The sequence below is a fragment of the Ambystoma mexicanum genome, chromosome 4q, assembly GCF_040938575.1.
Source record: "Ambystoma mexicanum isolate Mex_15411 chromosome 4q, UKY_AmexF1_1, whole genome shotgun sequence".
NCBI classification, from domain to species: domain Eukaryota; kingdom Metazoa; phylum Chordata; class Amphibia; order Caudata; family Ambystomatidae; genus Ambystoma; species Ambystoma mexicanum.
The window spans coordinates 718,032,311-718,052,783 of record NC_090928.1 but is presented as its reverse complement, the minus strand read 5'-3'; the positions used below and the strand labels follow the sequence as shown (position 1 = coordinate 718,052,783).

The 20,473-nt window shown below is 45.7% G+C and overlaps 1 protein-coding gene across 4 annotated transcripts in view; it reads right to left on the bottom strand.

Moving 5' to 3' along the window:
• PLCB4 (phospholipase C beta 4) overlaps positions 1–20,473 on the bottom strand; it is a 1,535,154-nt gene that overhangs the window by 331,166 nt on the left and 1,183,515 nt on the right. For all 4 annotated transcript variants that reach the window (XM_069608295.1, XM_069608297.1, XM_069608296.1 and 1 more), the window contains exon 25: positions 18,095–18,146. In XM_069608295.1, coding sequence (XP_069464396.1) covers positions 18,095–18,146 — 52 coding nt within the window. The remainder of the gene's footprint in view (positions 1–18,094; positions 18,147–20,473) is intronic.

Sequence of the window (20,473 nt, the reverse complement as noted above, 5' to 3'; positions counted from 1 at the left end):
TGGGCTGTTGGATCTCCCTTTCCCATCGCTGTCGGTGTCTAATTTGTCACTTCATTGTTGCAGTTTGTGTCCCAGACGTGAGACCCCAGAGCTTCTCTTGTCCTTGGGGCTTGGCATCGTATCAGGTCGGCCTGGTCACGTGTGGTGAGACCGTGGCTGGAGCAGAATTACGAGTATTTGATTTGTATTTCGGCTCTGATGAGCGTTTAGCAGTGGCGTAACCTTGGCTCGGGAAGCGCGGCGTGTAGATTGTAACTTCGTGGCCTTGGCTGTGGGATCTCATCAGGGTTCGTTCTGCATGATCAGCGTCTTGCAGCCTCGTCTGAGCTGCTCCGGCCTGGGGACTCTGGTTTGCGGCCTACCTTGGCCTAGCTCATGGGTGGCTGTATACAGTCCATAATATGGGGGTCACGGGGGCGACATGGGTTCTTATGCATTAGTCCATATATAGGGCTACATCTTCATAGCTTTAGTAGTAAGGAAGCGTCTGCAAGCACGTACACAAGCTCTTCTGATATCTTGCGTTTCTGCAGTGCTGTAGTATGTGAAAAATAACAACGATGCATATGTGAGTGTGAGTGGTCCTCTATGTCATAGTACTGAGTATGTTCTTCGTGTGGGTTGGTGTGTGTCTGATCCATGTGCTTTGTGGCACGTGTGTTCTTGTCTGATGGCTATGTCGTCATGGCATCTCTAACGATGGCAATGTTGGTGGGTGATGTCTAATCGAGTTGGTCCATATGGTCGGTGTCAGCTCCACCCGAGGTCCCAGCCCGAGGTTGGGATGTAATGCAACCTGCCTGGGTGTGTGTGGCGTGGCCACGGTGGATCTTGACGTCCGGGGCGGTAGTAGGCTGGTCAAACTCCTCACACGGCGGGTGCTTAGGTTGTGACGTCATAGGCCATGGCCTGGACAAGAATCGGGAGAAGGGATCGTCTCATTTTCCCTCTTCAGTGCGTGCTGTAATTGATTTGTAGCACTACCTTGGTTAGTAAATTGGTGACGTCACCCATAGGTTGCACATAGGACTTGGAGAGCACAAGGTTCAGTGGACACAATGTTGAGAAATTTGAAATCGATAGAGGAGGATGACTATTGTCGGTGCACAGAAGGCGCATGCACAAGTGTTGTGGGCGTGCCTGAGGAGGCAGACAGGTTCCTGAGGATGGTGCGCGGAGCACACCAAACAGGGTAATCTGGAGCCGGAGAGGCTCAAGGTGGATTGAAAAGAACTGTCATTATATTGTGCTTTTCCCCTAACGGCGGATTATCAAAAGCCTCGACCTGAGGTCATATACGAATAAGCGCACTGTATCAAGGGAAATGCAGGGGCGACACACCTCATCAGCTCTTGTGTAAGACTCTTCCACCTCATAAGGATAAGATTTCCAAATGTAGTGTAAAAGGACTAAAAGCAGCAAAGCAAGTGACTGGGCAGAGATAATGGAGGAGACGGACAGAAGGGAGAGGGAAAGAAAGGCGATATTAGAGAGGGACCCCAGAGAAAGGAAAATGGAGCAAGAGAAGGAGCAGGAACAGAGAGAAAGGAGGAGAAAGGAGCAAGAGGAGATCGAGAGTTGAAGGGAAGCAGATGAGAAGGAAAAACAAATGTTAATAGACAGGGAACGAAGGAGGTTGCAGGTAGAGCGATTAGTACGAGAGTGAGTGCGCAAGGAGAAAGAGGAGGAGCGCGCGATTAGAGAGGTGAAAACCCGATGGACAGTGAGCACGGGAAATTACAGAGTAGCTGGGGGCAGACAAGCAGAACCAGATAGCACGACCACACAGGATAGGACTACTGCCACATCAGATCGAACAGGCCCAGGATCCTGCGGGGGAAGGAATACACATGACTTGTGTGACATCGACTTCACTATGAGACCCAACACAGATACCACTTCTAGGAGACTGAGCTTCATAGACGACTTTTGTGTTCAATCCTGTCGATCACACCCAACCAAACCCTGCGTAGGAACCAGGCATAGGGGAGGCGATAGGTGACAAAACCTTTTCCTTTCTTGTAGACACAGCGGCGACTCGGTTCTGCATTCGAGACGGAGAACATAGGTTGTAAAGAAGGTACAAAGGGGGGTGCCAATGGATGAGGAGCTGTTCCAATACGGGACTGAGAGTGCAATTGCATGGCTCCAAGGAATTCAAGGAAAGATGTGGCACATTCCAAACAAATATTTGTTCAGACCACTGATACCATTAAATGATGCAAAAGGGACAGAAGTGCCATTAGAGCTGGAAGCAGTGGCAATGTGAGATGAGTGGATAGCAGTGCATGCATCAGTTGACACAGGGCGATGTGGGATGTTTTTATCCATGCATCCAAGCCCTACCACAAAAACTGTGCATTACTGGCATTGAAAACATCATGATGGCCAGAGCTCCCCAGAAAATGCACAGGAAAATCCCATTTTGCCTATGTTGTGAGCACAGAGGGGCAATGCTGATTGCCAAAAGCAAACCCATAACTGTTGGGAATTCATTTTTCTTGAATATCAAATATGGCAAAATCATGGGCACAGAATTACTTTACTGCAGAAACACACCAATGCCATGTCCTGAACATGGACAATATACTCCATGTAATATCACTTGCTGAAATGAATCAATCTAAAAAAAATCCCAAGGATGGATGCAGTAACCACAAAATCCTGAGGGTGGCGCTAGCGGTCTAAACTCTGACAGGAGAGTTGTCTTGCAAAACTGTCTAGTGCAAAGAAAGGGGTCTTATTTAATTAAAAGTTCAAAGGGGTTGCCTGTCCTGAGAACTCTTGACACTTCAGAACTCAACACAAGAAGCCAGGAAATCACAGGGTTCTGTTAATTAAATGCAAAGTGGCTCCCTGGCCTCCTGATCTCAGCTTCCCAGAGACCACACAATGGCCCCTTTCCTCTGAAAGGAATATGTTGATTTTGACTGTTTCCTGTCAACAAAGCCCTGCCTGCCAGAAGACACATGTGACTGACCCACCCAAGTCTTGGAGGCGGACTCCAACACTCTGAGAACTGAATTGAAAGCAAAATATATATTTTACAGAAACACTGATAACTCTTTGTAATCAAATGACAGGAATGTATAACTTTGAGAGCCTTCATTTAAAAAAATGTACCTTCGATTCAAGCCCAAACTCCAATTTGTGTGATGTTCTGGGACAAAACCCTGCTAATTATTAATATTACAGACACTGTGTTTCAGCTAGACAAATGAAAATTCATTGGTATAAGTATGGACAGGCTGTGTACATTTGTATGAAGTTGGAAGAAAATCCGATAGTGGGAACCAGCCTAAAACGCGCAAAATGTTGCCATTTCTGGATGCAAGCTCCTAGAAACGCCAGAGTCAGAACAGGGGCTGACATCAGTAATGCCTCATGTGTGTATGTCATTTTAAACCACTGCATACTTGTGCAAATATGTATTTTGTTCAAATCTAGATTTGTGTGCAAGTTGACAGGAGGAGTGGACTTTCTGCAGGCTGTAAAATGACATCACGCTGACACACACTTCAGTTTCCCAATCAAGTGAGAAATGGAAATTTGACCAATTAGAAGCTGAGAGAGAGGCTGGCTCAGTGATGCTAGCACACACCCACATTCTAAACAGATAAAAGCAGATAGTGCAAGCCAAATAGGGATTCATTTTCCACTTGCAGCTGGAAGCTCTGCCAAAATTCCATACCTTACCTCCATCAACCTTCAGAGAGCCAACACTTAGACTCCAAGATAAACAGAGACTACAGAACCTTAACCAAAAAGGCCACTGCCAGCAAGAGTATTTGTCAGCAGGCCTCAAAATCTTTTTGCAACTGAACTCTTCAGACAGCCGGGCGAGCCGTCTGAATTTTGCCAAGAACTTTTGCAAGAACCCGGTGACAGAAATATCCAAAGAGAAGGCAGGACCCGACCCAGAGAACCGGTGCCTAGCAGAACCCAGGACAGGAGTGCAGTGCTGACCCAGAAAGACTGTCCGTGGCCAGAAAACCGGTGTCCAGGACAAAGAGCAGTTTCTTCTGAAAGCTTAGAATCTCAGCTTTTAAACGAACCCAGAACCGCATTCCTATTCTTTATAGTTTTGCCGCAATCGCAAAACACGCATTCGCGAATTTTGCTGCGATTTGAACATTTCTCCACTTGCAAAAAGATAGCTGCTTTTGCTTTCCTCTGAAAAAAATCGTTTGCCTCATAAAAACTATCCTTGAATCATTGTTAGAGTGAGCCTGAGCTAATATTAACTAGATACCACTCACCTGAACTCCTAAAGGGAATTAAAAGCCTTTTTCAGCCTACTTCTCTCTTCCTTGCATACCATATTAAAGCATTTGGGCCTGTGTTTTGTTTTCAAAACTCCTATCTGTTTTCTTTAAGCGTGCTGGGGGGGAACTGAACGGAATTACATTGTGATTGTATACCTGAACTGTGTGCTTTTCCTCCCATTTCCTTACATTGCATAAAGGGGGGGGGGAGTGGATTGCCAGAGAAAAGGGGTTACATTGTTTTGTTGAAACCATATTGAGTATTTTCTGTACTGCATTTCCATTGAATCTTGCACCCATCTGAGCTTACATAAAGCATTCGTTACCACCTTGTTCTTCAGTTCCTATTCCTAAGTTTGCTACCTTATCTGTTATACTATTCCTGAGTAACCAAATCAGTTTACTATTAGAACATTATTCATTGTTCACTACTGCTCATATTTTTAAGTGTGATATTAATTATTAATTCCTATAAAAGTGTGATAGATATATATTGCTTTACTTCTCAAATAAACCTTCTAAACTTGCAAAACAGAACTACTTCTTGGCTCAGTGGGGTCAGGGGGATTCTGAGAGAGGGGTGTTATATGAAGGTTGTCATCCAGAGTATGAAACTGGACATCAAGATATATCAATAAGGGTTTTTCATTCAGCATCCCTGACCAGGCATTGACTTGGCTGTAGTGCTGGATTAAATATTCTTTACAAATTGGGGGCTCGAGCCGAGGACTTCTGGGTTAGATCAATCTCTTTGTGTAGCTTAATACAGTGTGCTAACTGACGGGATACACACATCCAGTCGGATCACCACGCTGCATTACGCTGTGAAGCATTCCTCAAAAGGAACGCTCCAAGGAAACGGTCTGTTTTGCAAGAATAAAATACTAACTCTTGTAAGTCAGGAAGGAAATCAAATTTCCAGAATGACGACACTCGTGGACATGAAAATAGCCAGAGAGCACCTCTTACATAAGCTATTTGTGAGAGGTGAATGGACCGAACAGGGCCAGGATGCGTGGTTGCAGGCAATCACACAACAGGTCACTGAAACAGGGTCAGATATATATAGAGATCAGGGTCCCTTACATGTGGCCCTGAGTGAACTATACATGGCCTCTAAGGCCAAAGATGAACACGACAAGATTGTTAGGATAGCGGCATACCTGTACCTATATATGGGAGACATGCAGGATAGATGTGCTGAAAGCCAAAATCTGGCAAATAGGCAACAGATGGCGTTAGAGAAGGTCCAATCTGACCTGGTCTCTTCTGAGCAGAGGCTGCAGAGGAGCCAGGAGTCAGAAGATGATAGTAGGCAGTACATCATTAAAATAAAAGAGGATATGGACATCCTGCGACAGGAAAAGGCCGACCAGGATACCAGATTTCTGGCCTTGCAGAAGGAGTACCAAGAAGGTTTGGACTCCCTACTGCAGAGCCAGAAAAAGCTGGAGCAACAGTTAGACTTCAATAGGGTATGTGCTGAGCAGGTAGTCACCCTGCAAAGCCACCTAGATAGGGAGAAGGCAGAGAGCAATAAACTGATTCTGAAAGACCTGGATACCCAGGCAGAGTTTGATCAGGAGCGCCAGAAAGCTGGTGCCTTCCAAAGGCAGAGGGACGACCTGGCAGCACAGATGCAGGCTCTCAGTCAGGAAAGAGACACTTTAGGCCAGGAAGTCTTCCACTTAAAAAAGGAAATTGAAGAAAATCACCTGGCCCTCCAGGGGCTGGGTGACCTCCAAAAAGAAAACCAGAACTTGGTAGAGCACACCAGAAGGGTGGAAGAGGCTCTGGCAAGAAAGGAGCAGGCCAGTAGGGATGGGACTCAGGAGGTAAACCTCCTGCAGCAAAGACTGGCCCAGTTCTCCAGGACCAACCAGGAAGCACAGAGGGAAAATGAGGCCCTCTGTCAACACAATGATAGGCTCCAACAACAGGTAGCGATGCAGGAGAGACTGATAGAGTCTAGTAAGGCCTTAACTGAGGAACTGAAGGCACAAATGCAGGCTCTTGCATTGCAACAGGGAGCAGGGGCGGATAGAGATGAGGTTCGCTGGGAAAGGGAAACTCCGGAGCATAACCTCAGGAGCCCTAGTACCAGAGTCCCTCATACCTCTCAGTCCCTGGACTCTGCCACCCCCATGTTCCCCGGCGCACATGAGCACCGGGCCACAGGGATGGCAGACTACTATCCAGACAAAAGTATGGGGCTCATAGGCCAGTACCACCCAGGTATGGAGGGGCGGGCATCCGGGTATGGGCACCCAAGCACAGTGCAATTTAGTGGGGAACCCCAGGAGAGTAGGCCCATTAAGGGCATTCTGAAAACCTCTGCCCAGTTAGGTCAGTGGGGGGGGGGGGTACCCAGCAAATCCTGGCCGCAAGGAGGGATCTGAAGACTCCTCTAAGCGGTACAGGAAACAGGAGACCAGGTCCCCACATTCTGCCAGCCATTCCCAGGCTCGCAGAATCCGGGAAAACCTGGAAGAACAGACGGGAACCTCTGGGAGCAGTGCCTCTGAGTCAGAAGATGAATGGACCAGGGTTACTCGGACCAAAAGGGCCAATAAGACAAAAAGGGCCTTGCTTAAGGACCCCTTAAAGCAGATTAAGGCAATCAGGAGCGTCATCACGCCTTATCATAAGAACGCCAAGTATTCTGTTTGGGAGCACTTAGAGTTGTTTGAGCAAATGATGGAGACTTTCCATTTGAAGGACAGCCAAAGCTGTATTCAATATGTGAAGTGGACCTTCTCCCCGGAATACTCCAGTTTCTTTGCGGGGCTGGAGGACCAAAATCATTTAAGATGGTCCACCTATAAGGCGGCCATCTTGAAACATTTTTCTACTCATAGAAATCCTCAAGAGGCTCGCAAGGCAGCCTACAATTTGCAATGTGGGGAGGATCAGGCCCCACAAGAATTTGTGCAGGAGTTAAAGCGGGCTTTTGCACAGACCACAAGAAGGGTGCGCACGGATAGCAGAGAATTTATTAATACGTTTTTCCATGCCTTGCCCAAATACATAATGACCCAGCTCGTGAGGGATTTTCACGAGAAAAGATCTTTAGACTGGGTCATTGAACAGGCGACCCGGATCTATGAGGTGCAGAAGCCCATAGAAAATAAAAGCAATACCCAGAAAAATCCCAAAACCAACAGCACCCCTGCTGCTGCCAAGGTGGCAGAGGTAAAGGTCACCCCCGTTTTAGATTTGGAGATGGGGGGGCCTAAAAACCTACCTGCACCTAATAATGCTAGGCCCAGAAGGTCCTCGGGCCAGTCACAGACAGGGAGCCAAGGAGGCAGCCCCACAAATGGGGTCCCTCGCTCTCCTGACTATGTAAATCCCCGTTACAAGGGTAATCGACCCATCCTGGGTTATGTGTGGACTCCTCCGGCCCAAGGGGGGGGATCCAGCCAAGCACCGAACCCAGGGAACTTCCCTCCCAACTTCCCACAGGAGGGCAGAAATTCTCCAAATCCTGGGCAGAACTTTTTCCCCAGGTATCCACCCAATTTCCAACCCCAAAATCCTCCACCCTTCTTTCCCCAATTCCCTGAGCCCAGACAACCGAATCCGGGAGAGGGGAGGCCAAGGGTGGAGGGGTATCCAAATCTTCCCAACCAGGGGTACTACCAAAGAAGGGATAGCTACCCTTCCTGGGATCAGCCCGGGGGAGAAAACAGGGCCCCATATCAGCCTGAGCGGGTTTCCCAGTTAGAGCGCCAGGTCCAAAACATGGCGCGGGATCTGGGTCACATACTGAGGGCTCAGCAGAACCCTCAGATCGGCATGCCGGCGCAGACCGCACCCAACTCTGGACCTGGTGCTCCAGAACAATGACGGGGCAGCACCCCGATAACTCACCGGTTCCCAGGGAGGAGGCACAAAGGGAAGGGGGGTGTAAAGCCTTGGAGGAAGCTTCCTTCCTCACTTGTAAACAGCCCCTGGAAACCCAGGAACCGGAAACAAAATCTCTTGCCCCTGAAAGTCTGCCTCCTAAGGAGCAGAGGGGGGGGTAGGAGAAACAAAAGACCCAAACAGACTCAGTTTGAGGAGGAGGTACAGATCTTCCAATTTGAGGGAGAGGGATCCTCAGAAGATCCTGGGAAAAGGATCTTCTCCTTCAGAGAGGGGGGAACTCCTCCCAAAGAAAAATGGGTCCCTAGGGATGCAAATCCAGACTGGGGAGATGTGGAGACTGAGCTACCGCCGCCCACCATCTCATCCCAGAACCAACAGCAAGAAAATCCCCTGGTTCAAACCCATCCTGGTGACTGCCTCCAAAAAGGGGGGGGGGCGGCCCGGAACCGGAGCCAGGGGAACCCACAATGGCTCTGATCTCCAGTTGCCAACTTTTTCTTTCAGATTCCCAAGGCTCTCCACAGAATTCTGCCCAAATCTCTTCACTAGCGATGTCCAAAACCAGAAAGTTAGCCCACCAGTTGTCCAAAAATGTGCATTATCTGTGCCCCCTTGAGGAGAAGGAGGGAAGATACTATGCCCCGGTACAAGTACAGGGGCAGGGTACAATTTTGGCACTGGTGGACACTGGATCTCAAGCTACCCTTCTGTCCAGAAGGGCCTTTGACGAACTGAATGCAGGAAGGGGAGAGAATTACCAAATTCCTCTCACCTCTCTTCCTGGACAACTGCAGAACTTTGACGGGAAGGAAATTCCCGTTGAGGGGACTGCAGACTTGGACATTAAGATCGGGCGACACAAGGTGAAACACCCGGTCATAGTAGTGACTCCAGAGGGCACCCCTTGTTTACTGGGGAATGACCTCCTGAGAAGGTTGTCACCCCTAATAGATTGTGTAAACAAGGTCCTCTGGACCCAGACTAGCCGACCAATAAAATTAAAACAGAGTGTCAACCATGTTAGTTTAAATGGCACCTGCCACATGGTTGAACAAAAATCTGACCAAGTAGAATTTCACTTCCAGAATAGCCAAATTCCAGACGTGACAGTAATAGCAGTAGGACAACAGACTGGTGATGGGGGGTCCTCTCTATTTCTGAAAATCAACCTTCCTTCCAGTTTAAGGTGGTATTCCACACTGGAAGGAAACACCCTGAAATTCTTTACTAATCCACAGTCAGAAACTCCCACTCCTATAGTCCAGAAAGTTGTGAAATCAGCTCAGAGCCTGGCTGATATTCAGCAAATTGGAGAGCAGTTGTTCATCCCTGTTCAGTTAAATGGTGGGAAGGACTCTGTTCTCGCTCGAGTGTGTGTGAACAATGGTAAGAGCTTCATCAGCGAAGCCATGTTCCGCCAACTCCCAAAAGATCCAGCCATTCCCACATTCAAACTGATAGACAAATGGGAAATGGACCTGGAAGCACCTAATTCCAAACATCTCCTGCCAAGCAGGTGTATGCTCAAAATCTCCATTGGCAACAAGAGCAAAGTCCATAATTGTTGGGTCGTGCGAGACGTCACTGCCGCCTTTTACTTAGGCAGTGACATTCTCAATCGCTTTGCCATTAGTTTGGACCTAATAAACTTCAAAGCTTGGTCCCGATTAGCGGATAATCCCATGGGCTTTGATGATCCAGAAAAAGCATTTAGGTCAGCTCAATTGCTACCTTATGCAGTTGAAATTCAGATTAGAGAGGAAGTCACCATCCCAGAAAGGACCCGACAATTCTCCCTGGAAGTGAAAGTTAAAAGAGGACAACATTTGAAAAACCCTGATGCTTACATACATCTAAACGCTTCTCTCCAACAGCAAGGGTTGGGGGTAAACCCAACTCCATTAGTCAACATAGAACATGACACCATTCCAATAGAGGTGGATAACAGCGACTTAAAGAGTATTACTCTAGCCGCAGGCACCATTATTGGAATGGCGGTTGATGACCGACATTTTTCCATAGATTTAGGTAATGAACTGTTAGGGCCAATCCCCAAGGACTGCTTTGACAGTGACAGTGATGACAATACAACACCAGACAAGATTTTTACCCGGCATGGGGGGAACTTCCTGGTGTACACTTCTTGCCCTTATGGTAAGGAAGAGGTGACTTGTGACTTCAGGAGGGATGAGGTGATTTTCCAGGTCCATGAGGGCTGCCTTACCCACCTGAAGCCTCCGGTCCAAATCAGCACTCTGACCAGGGACTTCTCCACCCAGCTGGAGGAGGCCGCGGAGATAGCCAAACCAGAAGTCTTTCCAGGCTTCAGGCAGAAGGTGGGAGAGAGAGTCAACCTAGCTGATGCCTGTGTGACTCTGGAACAGAAGCAAAAGTTGAAACAAGTCTTCTTGGATTTCCAAGATCTCTTTGCGGTAGACTCATATGACTGTGGTCGCACTGACATCCACACAACAACAATCCCCACGGACCCTGGCATGACTCCAGTGTTTGTGAAGCAATATCGCTTGCCTCTCGCATCAATGGAGTCCCTTACTGAAATAATTAGGAACCTTGAGTCCCGGGGAATAATCCGTCCAGTCCACAGCACCTTCAATAATCCGGTGCTGGGAATATTAAAGCCAAACGGCCAGTGGAGACTCTGCGCCGACCTCAGGGAGCTCAACAAACGGGTCCATACTTCCCGATGGCCTCTGCCCTACATTGACCAAGGGCTGGCCCAGATCCAGGGGTCACAGGTATTCACTGCAATAGACCTGACCAATGGATACTGGACTGTGCCTGTCAGTAGGGAGGACCAATACAAACTGGCTTTTACCTTTGGGGGCAAGCATGGACCCGGACTCCCTTCGGATACCTCAACTCCGGCAATGAATTCAACATTTTCCTACATAAGGCCATGCCCGACCTGGGTGCGAGGGGTAACCTGGCTTATGTAGATGATGTCCTCATCAAAAGTTCATCTGTGGAGGAACACATAGCGGAGATCCGTTATGTTCTGACGCAGTTGAGGGCCGCCGGAGCAAAACTTTCCTTTCAGAAAGCACAGTAGTGCAGAACCCGTGTTAATTTCCTGGGGCATGAGATTACTTCTCAGGGTCTCTGTCCCCAGGAAAAGAAAGTGGAAGCACTTCAGAAACTGAAAGACCCCACAACTCTGCGGGAACTAAGGAGCCTCCTTGGACTGACTAATTACAGCAGAAAGTTCATTGAGGGCTACGCAGAGATCACCAGACCCCTGATTCATCTCCTGAAGGGGGGGGTCAAGTGGGAATGGGGTCCAGAACAAGCCGAGGCAGTAAGACAACTCAAAAGAAGCCTCTCACAAGCGCCCTGCCTAGCTTACCCTGTCAGAAACAAGGAGTTCTTCCTGGAGACGGGGTTCTCTAATACGTGCTTGACGGCAGTATTATACCAAAAGCATGACAAGGTCAATAAAGTAATCTCCTATGCGAGCAAAACTTTATCCTCTGTGGAGGAAAAATTCAACGATTGTGAGAAGGCACTCCTGGCGACGGTGTGGGCATTGAAGAATTACCGCCCGTTTATCCATGGGGAACACATCATAGTGGAGACTCCACACCAGCCTCTGCAATATCTCCAAAGTGACAGAATCCGGGCCGGAAATGTGAGTAATTCCCGAATTACTTCCTGGATTCTGTCAATGCAAGGCTTTCCTGTGGAGGTCAGATATGGCCAAAACAAGAAGAGTCCCCTCGCGCAAGGTCTGGCTGACTTGCATGATTGTGCCAGAGAAAACTGTCTCGAGGACGAAAGTCTAAAAATAAAGGACAACATGGAGGCATACCTTAATTCCCCCCACAAAGTCTTTGAAGAAGACAAGTGTGAGGGAATGCCCACTGTATATGTGGATGGATGCTCTTACCATGTTGAAAACGACGGGGAGAAAGAACTGGTGGCTGGCGTAGGGAATGCATGGGTGAAGGAGTTTCCAGAACCCTCCGCTGGATACAAAATTGGTCCCCGAAGTAGTCAGGTGGCAGAATTGATGGCTGTGCATCAGGCCATCCTCACTGCTGTCCAGCATCAACTCCACGAACTGGTCATAATCACAGATTCGGATTATGTACGGAACGGGTTCGTGGAGCACATGGTTAATTGGAAAACCAGAGGCATGTTATGTGCTAACAACAAACCCTTGAAACATGGGAAGTTGATCCAAAACATTGATGATCTGGTCACCTCGAATGAAATGACCATCTATTGGAAAAAGATCAAGGGTCATTCCAAAGTAGAGGGACCAGACAAAACTGGAAATGACTTAGCTGATCAGCTGGCCAAAACCGGGGCCATCCAAGGGGATCTAATTGAGATTGAGTCCCTGTTGGGGGAAATCCAGGTCACTGCTATCACTAGGTCCCAGACAAATGCTCACAACGACCTTTCAATTGCACAATGGAGTAAGGAGACCCCTGATGCTGATTTGATTACAGCTCAGAAGGGGGATCCAATTATTGGTAAGTTTTACCAGCACCTTGAGGACCCTGAGAACTTTCCCCTGACGGATACCGATTACATTGGGAAAGAGGACCTAAGAGTGTTGATGAAATGTCCAAAAATGTTCCGAATCCAAGACGGTTTGCTGGTAAGGAAATCCAAAGCGGGCCACGATCGGTGGTTCCTACCTCATTCCGAAGCCTGATGTTAAGTCACGCCCATGATGCGGCCACCGCCGGTCATAGGGGGTTTCACACAACATTGGAAATCTTAAGAGAGGTTGCATACTGGCCACACATGGGGCAGGATCTCGACCAATACTTGAAGGGGTGTCTTGTGTGTGCACAATTTCAGCCATCATCCCTCAGGCACCGTGCGCCTCTCCAAAAGAGGGGGATGACACTGCCATGGTCAGATTTACAAATCGACTTTGTAGGCCCCGTGATTAGCTCTGCTAGGGGGAATAAGTACATGTTGACTGTGACATGCTTGTTTACCAAGTGGGTGGAATGTCTCCCAGCCCCAAATTGCAAGGCAGAAACTGCAGCTGCCCTGATGATTAACCACATCTTTTCCTGTTTCGGTCTACCTCAAAGGATTGAGTCAGACAGGGGTAGCCACTTCACCAGTGAAGTAATGACAAAGATGTGGGAGATACTGGGGGTCAAAAGGAAGTTGCATATTGCGTACAGGCCAGCTTCTTCTGGGGCAGTAGAGAGATATAACCAAACCATTGTGAGCATATTAAAGAAGTTTGTGGCAGATTCTGGGCCAAGTTGGTATATCCGATTACCTCTGGTCCTAATGGCCATCAGATCTACCCCTTCATCTGCAACCAAAATGTCACCATTTGAGTTGATGACTGGGCGCAAGATGGTGCTTCCTCAGCATTTGCTCTACAGGACCCAAGAGCAGACACTGATAAATGCCTCCACAACTCATGAGTATGTGGAGAATTTAAGGAAACACCTTCAACATGCTTTTGCCTATGCTCAGCGGAATCTAGAAAGATCAGCTGATAGCATGAAGACCCACTATGACCTGAAAACTTCCAGGAAGGAATATCAGGTGGGGGACCGGGTCTATCTATACAATTTCCAAAGGAACCAGGCCAAACAGCGAAAATGTTTGCCTACATGGAAAGAACCCTTTGAGATTATAGACAAAATCTCCCCTGTGGCCTACAAGATCCGCATCCCCAAAGGCGGTTTGGCAGAGGGGGAAGACAAGTGGGTCCACATTAACCAGTTGAAGTGTTGCCATCCCAGGCACACTCTGCAACAACTGGAGGAATCCTCTGGAATCCTAGAGGGTACTGTCTCAGATTAATTCAGTTCTAACTTAAAATATCCTACATATCGCCTATCAAATTCTGAGTTTCTCAATGTGGGTGTTTTTGGTTTTTGAATGCAAAAAGAAATGTGCATGTTCATATGTTTTGACTATAAATTTATATGCCACCCCACTATATCAATGGTGGGGGAAAAATGTCCATGAATAGGTATTGCCGCTCTTCCTTTGTCGTCCTAGGAGAAAGAAAACCTGGAGACGGGCCAAGGAGGACGATCCGGAGACCGGGAGCAGAGACGCGGGGGGCCCAGGGTACCGCCCAATATTCCCATCAGGACCGGCGAGGAGAACCGATCGATCAGTACCGGATGGAGGAAAAGATGCTGAACTGTGCCATCTATTGGAAGAAGATGAGGAAACATCCCAGGTCTTGCGAGTCCCATCAGTGAAACAGAATGGCCATCGCAAGAGGGGGGCTTGTGGGATGTTTTTATCCATGCATCCAAGCCCTACCTCAAAACTGTGCGGTACTGACATGGAAAACATCATGATGGCCAGAGCTTCCCAGAAAATGCACAGGGAAATGCATGAAGAATAGGCTGCCACTCATTTTGCCGATGTTATGGGCACAGAAGGGCACTGCCTAAAACCACTATTGGACTACCCACACGGTAGTCTGAAACTATTGGGAATGGCAATGCTGATTGCCAAAAGCAACCTAGAATTTTGGGGAATTCATTTTCTTAAATCCCAAAAATGGTTGCATTACCAGTACTCACCACTATCAGAAAGCCGGCATTTTAAAACAACACCAGATTTTTTTTTATATGTGTAAAACTGAATAGATGAACCCAAAGCATGCCAAAGAAAAACTTACTGAGAGGTGGATCCAATGTAAAGTTATATTCTGAAGTGACTTGAAGGTTTATAACAAGACTGGCTGAGCTGTGGATTTCAGCAGTTTAAGTAAATTTGGACTGAAAGACACTAAAAACCTAAATGTTTAAAAGAAATGAGTGACCTACTTTTGAGTGTCACATAGGTTGCAATTGTTTAAATGTCATAGTTTTAAACTTAGAATCAGCATCCTAGCTGCATATGTAAAAAATTGTCTTGACTTAAACTGGGGAACAAAAGTGACATTAGCTGGGGCCTGGCTTAAGGAACTGAATTCTGCCCACCAGCTACCCCCGACAGGAGTTGAGACTTGCACAACAGCTGTGTTCCCAGGCCGACCTGCATTTTGCTGCTCCCACCAAAAGGGATATGACACTTCTCTGATTGAATTACCTGGGCTCTGCAGGAAATTGAACAAAGCCCTGTCCTGACTCAGGCAAATGTTTTATTATGGGGGCCATAAATGGCTTCCTCTTGAACAATGGGCCTTCCAGGGCCCAGGCAGATGGTTTATTGCAGGGGTAATAAAAATGGCTTCCTCTTGGCTGAAACTGGGAGGGGGAGAAACTGGAGACAGAGGCTGAGCTTGAAGAAAGTGGAAAGACTGGTTTCTGTTCCATGTGACCTGAAAAGACACACCCCTGTAGCCAGAATATGGTTTTAGAAAAAGATGAATAACTCATAGTACGGACTTGTCATAATTATTTAAATGATACCATAATTCTTGTGATTTTTCTTCCCACATTTTAAGAGGTTGTTAGAACCGGTGGCATGATCTGGGGGCAAGCTAGCAGTTAAGAGGGTATTACTTAAAATGTATGCATGTTAAAAATCTGACACTTCATCAAGTAATGTCCACACTCCTTGCGCGCATGTGTATAAATTTGGGGTAATGTCTGATATTGGTAACTTGACCAAAAAGTGAAATATGTTGCCATTTCTCAATGCAAGCTCTCAGGAAGAGCAGATTTTGAACAGGGGATACCTCCTGTGATATGTGATGGGTGCATGTAATTTTAAACAAATGTGTACCTGTGCAAATATGTCTTTTGGATCAAATATAGATTGTGTGTAAAGTTGACAGGGGTGGGTTCTCTGTATCATAAACAGACCTCATCATGATGACACTTCATTTCATTCCCCCAATCAAGGGGAAGAGGATGAAGTGGCCAATGACAAGTGGAGAGGGGTAGAGCTTAGTGATGCTGCTCACACACCCACTTTCAAAACACATAAAAGCAGACAGACAGGACAGATAGGGATTCAATTCCATTTGCTGCAACGCGCTCTGCCGGACCATACCACACCCAGAGATCCAGATTTCAAATCCATCAATCTCCAGAGAGAGCAGAGCTGACCCAGACCACTGTTAGCAGAACCAGAGAGCTGACCCAGATCACTGTGAAGTGCAGAGACCAGACCAGAGTCCAGTCTAAAACCTGACCAGATCCGTGGCGAGGCCCATCTATTTCAAAAATATATTGTGAGTACCCAGCAGAACTGTGCAGAACCAATCTCCTAGTTAAAATAATATAATTCAATCTATTTTAATCTAAGTAGAACTGCCTCCTAACTGTCACCTGTCATTTGTAAAGCTGTCACCTGTCAATTTCTAGTTGCTAGCTGTCACTTGTCTTTTTGAATTTTAACATTCCAAATCCGAAAAACTACCTTTATTTAATCGCTTATATCTCCGTAACCGTTTGCTAGGAACTTGGTTTAACTTTCCTCTGAAAGCTTAGAATCTTAGCTTTCCTACGAACCTAGAACCGCATACCTACCCCCGATACTTTTGCCGCAATCGCGAAAAACGCACTCGCGAATTTGCCGCGATTTGCAAATTTCTCAACGTGTGAAAACAGCAGTTTTCTTGCTTTCAGTTGCCAAAAATTCGTTTAACCTGCTAGTTACTCCTAGATCCTTGCTAAAGTGAGCCTGGACTAATATTAACTTGATACCACTCACCCTGAACCTCTAGAGGGAATTAAAAGCATTTTAGCATATTTTTCACTTCATTGCCAACACATATAAAAGCATTTTGGGCCTGTGTTTCCAACTTCTGTAGTCTAAGCTTGCTGGGGTGAACTGAATTACAGTTGATTGCATTTCTGAGAACTGTGTGCTTTCCTTCCATTTCCTTGCATTGCATAAAGGGGGGAGGGGATTGCCAGAGAAAAGTGATTACATTGTTTTGTTGAACGCATATTGAGTATTTTCTGTACTGCATTTTCATTCCACCTTGCATCCATTTGAAACCATAAAGTCTTGTTGCTATCTTATCCATCCTATAACCACTCATCATTGATTATAAAGAAGTGTGCTAGTGCCAGACTATCCATTATTGATTACTGCTCAGATTCAGTGTGATATTCAATTATTAAATTATTATAAAGTGTGATATATATATCTATTGTTTAAATTATCAAATAAACCTTTTAACTTGCAAAACAGAACTACTTCTTGGCTCAGTGGGGTCAGGGGGATTCAAAGAGAGGGGTGTTATATAGGGGTAGTCATCCAGAACGCATGCGCTGGACATAAAGATATATCAATAAGGGTTTCCATTCAGTATCCCAGACTAGGCATTGACTTAGCTGTAGTGTTGAATTGAATCCTCTTACAGTGTTTAAGGGAGAGGGTGAGTATTGAGGCAGAACGTTGGGAGATTAAAAAAAGCTTTTATTAACAGTGGTTAATGCCTTCTGCAGATGCATTGTTCACAATGGCCCACAGACGTTCACATTGTATAATGTGAAATAGATCATAAATTGGAAGGCAATGAAGATGTTTTAAATTTTCTCCCAAAAGGCCCAGGTGGCAAACACTTTTGGATCATAAATCAGATGTATTACATTGTACAAAAGGTTTCTAATGATACAATGTACTGGATATATTTAGTAGCATTTTTATCAAAAGACCTCATAAAATCACAAACATTTTAAAAGGGTTATAAATTGGGAACTTGGACTTTGAAACCAATTCGAGAGTTAAGTGTACATTATGAGCTGGAGAATATTGCCTAATGCAGTTGCCTATAAAAAGACACTTAAGACAGGAAATAACGTTTGGCATTCACCAATCAGGACCTACATTTTATTTAAATCCTCCTCTAACGAGATAAACCATGTTATCAGCACAATACTGTTATCTGAAGTGGGGAAGAAAAGTATTCTCTAAAACATTTAGCACAGACTATACTTTTTATCTTTCGGAAAATAACATTGTAAGTGACTTTGATGTAATACATGTGTATTGGGTAGACACACGTGAAAACATATTAAAATCATATTACTTACCCACATGAACCATTATATTCAAATTTTCCTTGATTTAACTGCATTGCTAAATCTGTCACAAGAGAAAGAAGCAAGTGAACATTTGGCCTCACTGGGTAAAGTTTTCAAGAAGCAATTGCCAGTGCAGAGTGTATACAATGGCTTCCATTGACAGAAATATGCTTCATTTAAAGAAACAGGTATATTATTTGACACAAATGTTTTCCTTAGATACCATGTTAAAATAATGAAATGTGCTCCTATTTAATCTGTCATAATACTATTATATAATACACAGCTTGTGTTTTGTAGACATATTGGAGGTCGCTGGATGTGTACCCTATGGCAAGCCTAGAACTTTGTGCTAATCCTATTTCTTTTCGCTCCTTGTTCTGGGTGCCCAAAAGGACAGTACTCAAAGGGTTAATACTGTTTTTTGTCTTCTCATTAACAATAAAGTTTTTGTTAGGTACATCAATGAATTGAAATCCCAAATGACAGCTCTCAATTGTAGAACGCTTAATTTTTAAACAGAAAAAAGATATACAACTCCCCTATTGTCCACTTTGCCCCCCCACCATTTCGTATGATAACTTTGGAAAAAAAGGATTTAGTGCTCATCTACTTCATTGAATAGGTTAATGTGACTAAATCCAATATCATGGCCTCTAGGGGCTTTTTTACAGCTTGCAGTGGATCCATGTGATAATGTCGCCTGGAACAAGTCGCAAGGTAGGTGACATTTTTTTCCTGACCCCTAAAATACTTTCCCTAAATATTCTAGTATGATATAATTTCATATAATAAACTCCAATTCTAGATTATTTGGGGGAAGTGTTTGATTTTACTGAGGGTGCATTTTTTGAGAAATGTCACCCTCTGGTGGCCATTCCCCAAGCGACTTTATCACTGGACCCCCCTCAGATGTGAGTGGCTCATCCGTTTCACACTTTTCTGTGTTAATGGTAAAACAAACCTATAAGTATCAGAATGCAATTAATAAAATCAGTATTAGATGATCTACTTAAATCTGTCATGGGACATCATGGTACCTCTGCATGCCAGCTCCCCATTTTTCCTACTATATGCAGTGGTCGAAGTGAGCGGGAGGGGTCGGGAGCAGTGCTCCTCTACTTTTTTTAAATTAAGTTTTACAGCTCCTTTACTTTTATTTTAAAAAGAAACCATTCTGGAATGGTTTCGTTTTAAAATGAAAGTGTAGGAGGACGTTGCAGCTTGCACTTTCAGAGTACAACACTGAACGTTCCCTTAAACAGCAGGTGCAAGAGTTTGGGGGTTGTATTGTGCATGGGAGGGGGCGTGGCGATGGGGTTTGTAGGGAGTGGGCGCAGGCCAGCAGGGAACATAGTTCTTTTTGTACACTTCGACCACTGACTATATGTAGCACAAATAGAGACCAAAGGGCAGTGCCTAGGTTGCAGCGTTTATGAGAGGAGGTGGGCAGGTGTTTATATGTTTAAAAATTCCACACCTGGGTAGAGAGATGGAGATCCTTGAATCCTGATTTCCAGGATAGTGCAATTGTTGGGCCAGCCACACACCAGAGGGAGAACCTCACACAGGGACACATTTTGATACTTAATCAGCTTGTTGGCCGCCTTGAAAAGTCAAAGTAGAGAGCAGACATTAAACAGCAGCTGCCTCTGGCACAGTGTCGTAAATGCCCATTCAGATGTCTTCTGTGAGTGTTGCAGCAATGTGCTCTGATAGCCTGTCCAACATGTGCAAAGGCAAGTTCCAACGAGTGGACACTGGGGTCTTTAGTGGTGCACCTGCCGTTGGCCCAATGAATTTTCCACATGCTAAGCCTGGATAAAATGGAATCTGCCATTCTGATCCAGGGAGAGAATGTACTTCACAGGCTCACAATTGCTGATAAAGTGTGGGATCACAAGGCGAAGGACATGCACAAGACAGGGGGTGTGCATTGCTTTGCCAATGTGTTAAAACAGCAAGAACATGTGATTGATTGATTGATTGAACGATTTATATGGCGCAAACCATGTCGAAATTAATGGTATCCAGGTAAAGGTGTATGACAGAAGAGACATGTAGTGCGAATCTCAGTCCAGCATTCCAAACAGCTACTCACAACAGACCTAAAAGTTATTTAAATAAATGTGTTTTCAGAGCTTTGCGAAACTGGGGCAGGGATTCTTTTATCCTAATATCCCAGGGAAGACTATTCCAAAGTTGTGATCCACACACAGCAAATCGTCGATCTTCCCTGGATACAAAAGAGGTCGAGGGGACTGTCAGAAGCAAGTTGTCCCTCGAAAGTACATTCTGTGTAAGTTGACATAGACTCAATTTCTCTGCCAGATAAAGAGGAGCAAGATTATTCAGGCTCTTATAAATCAGGCACACTGAATGATGAAA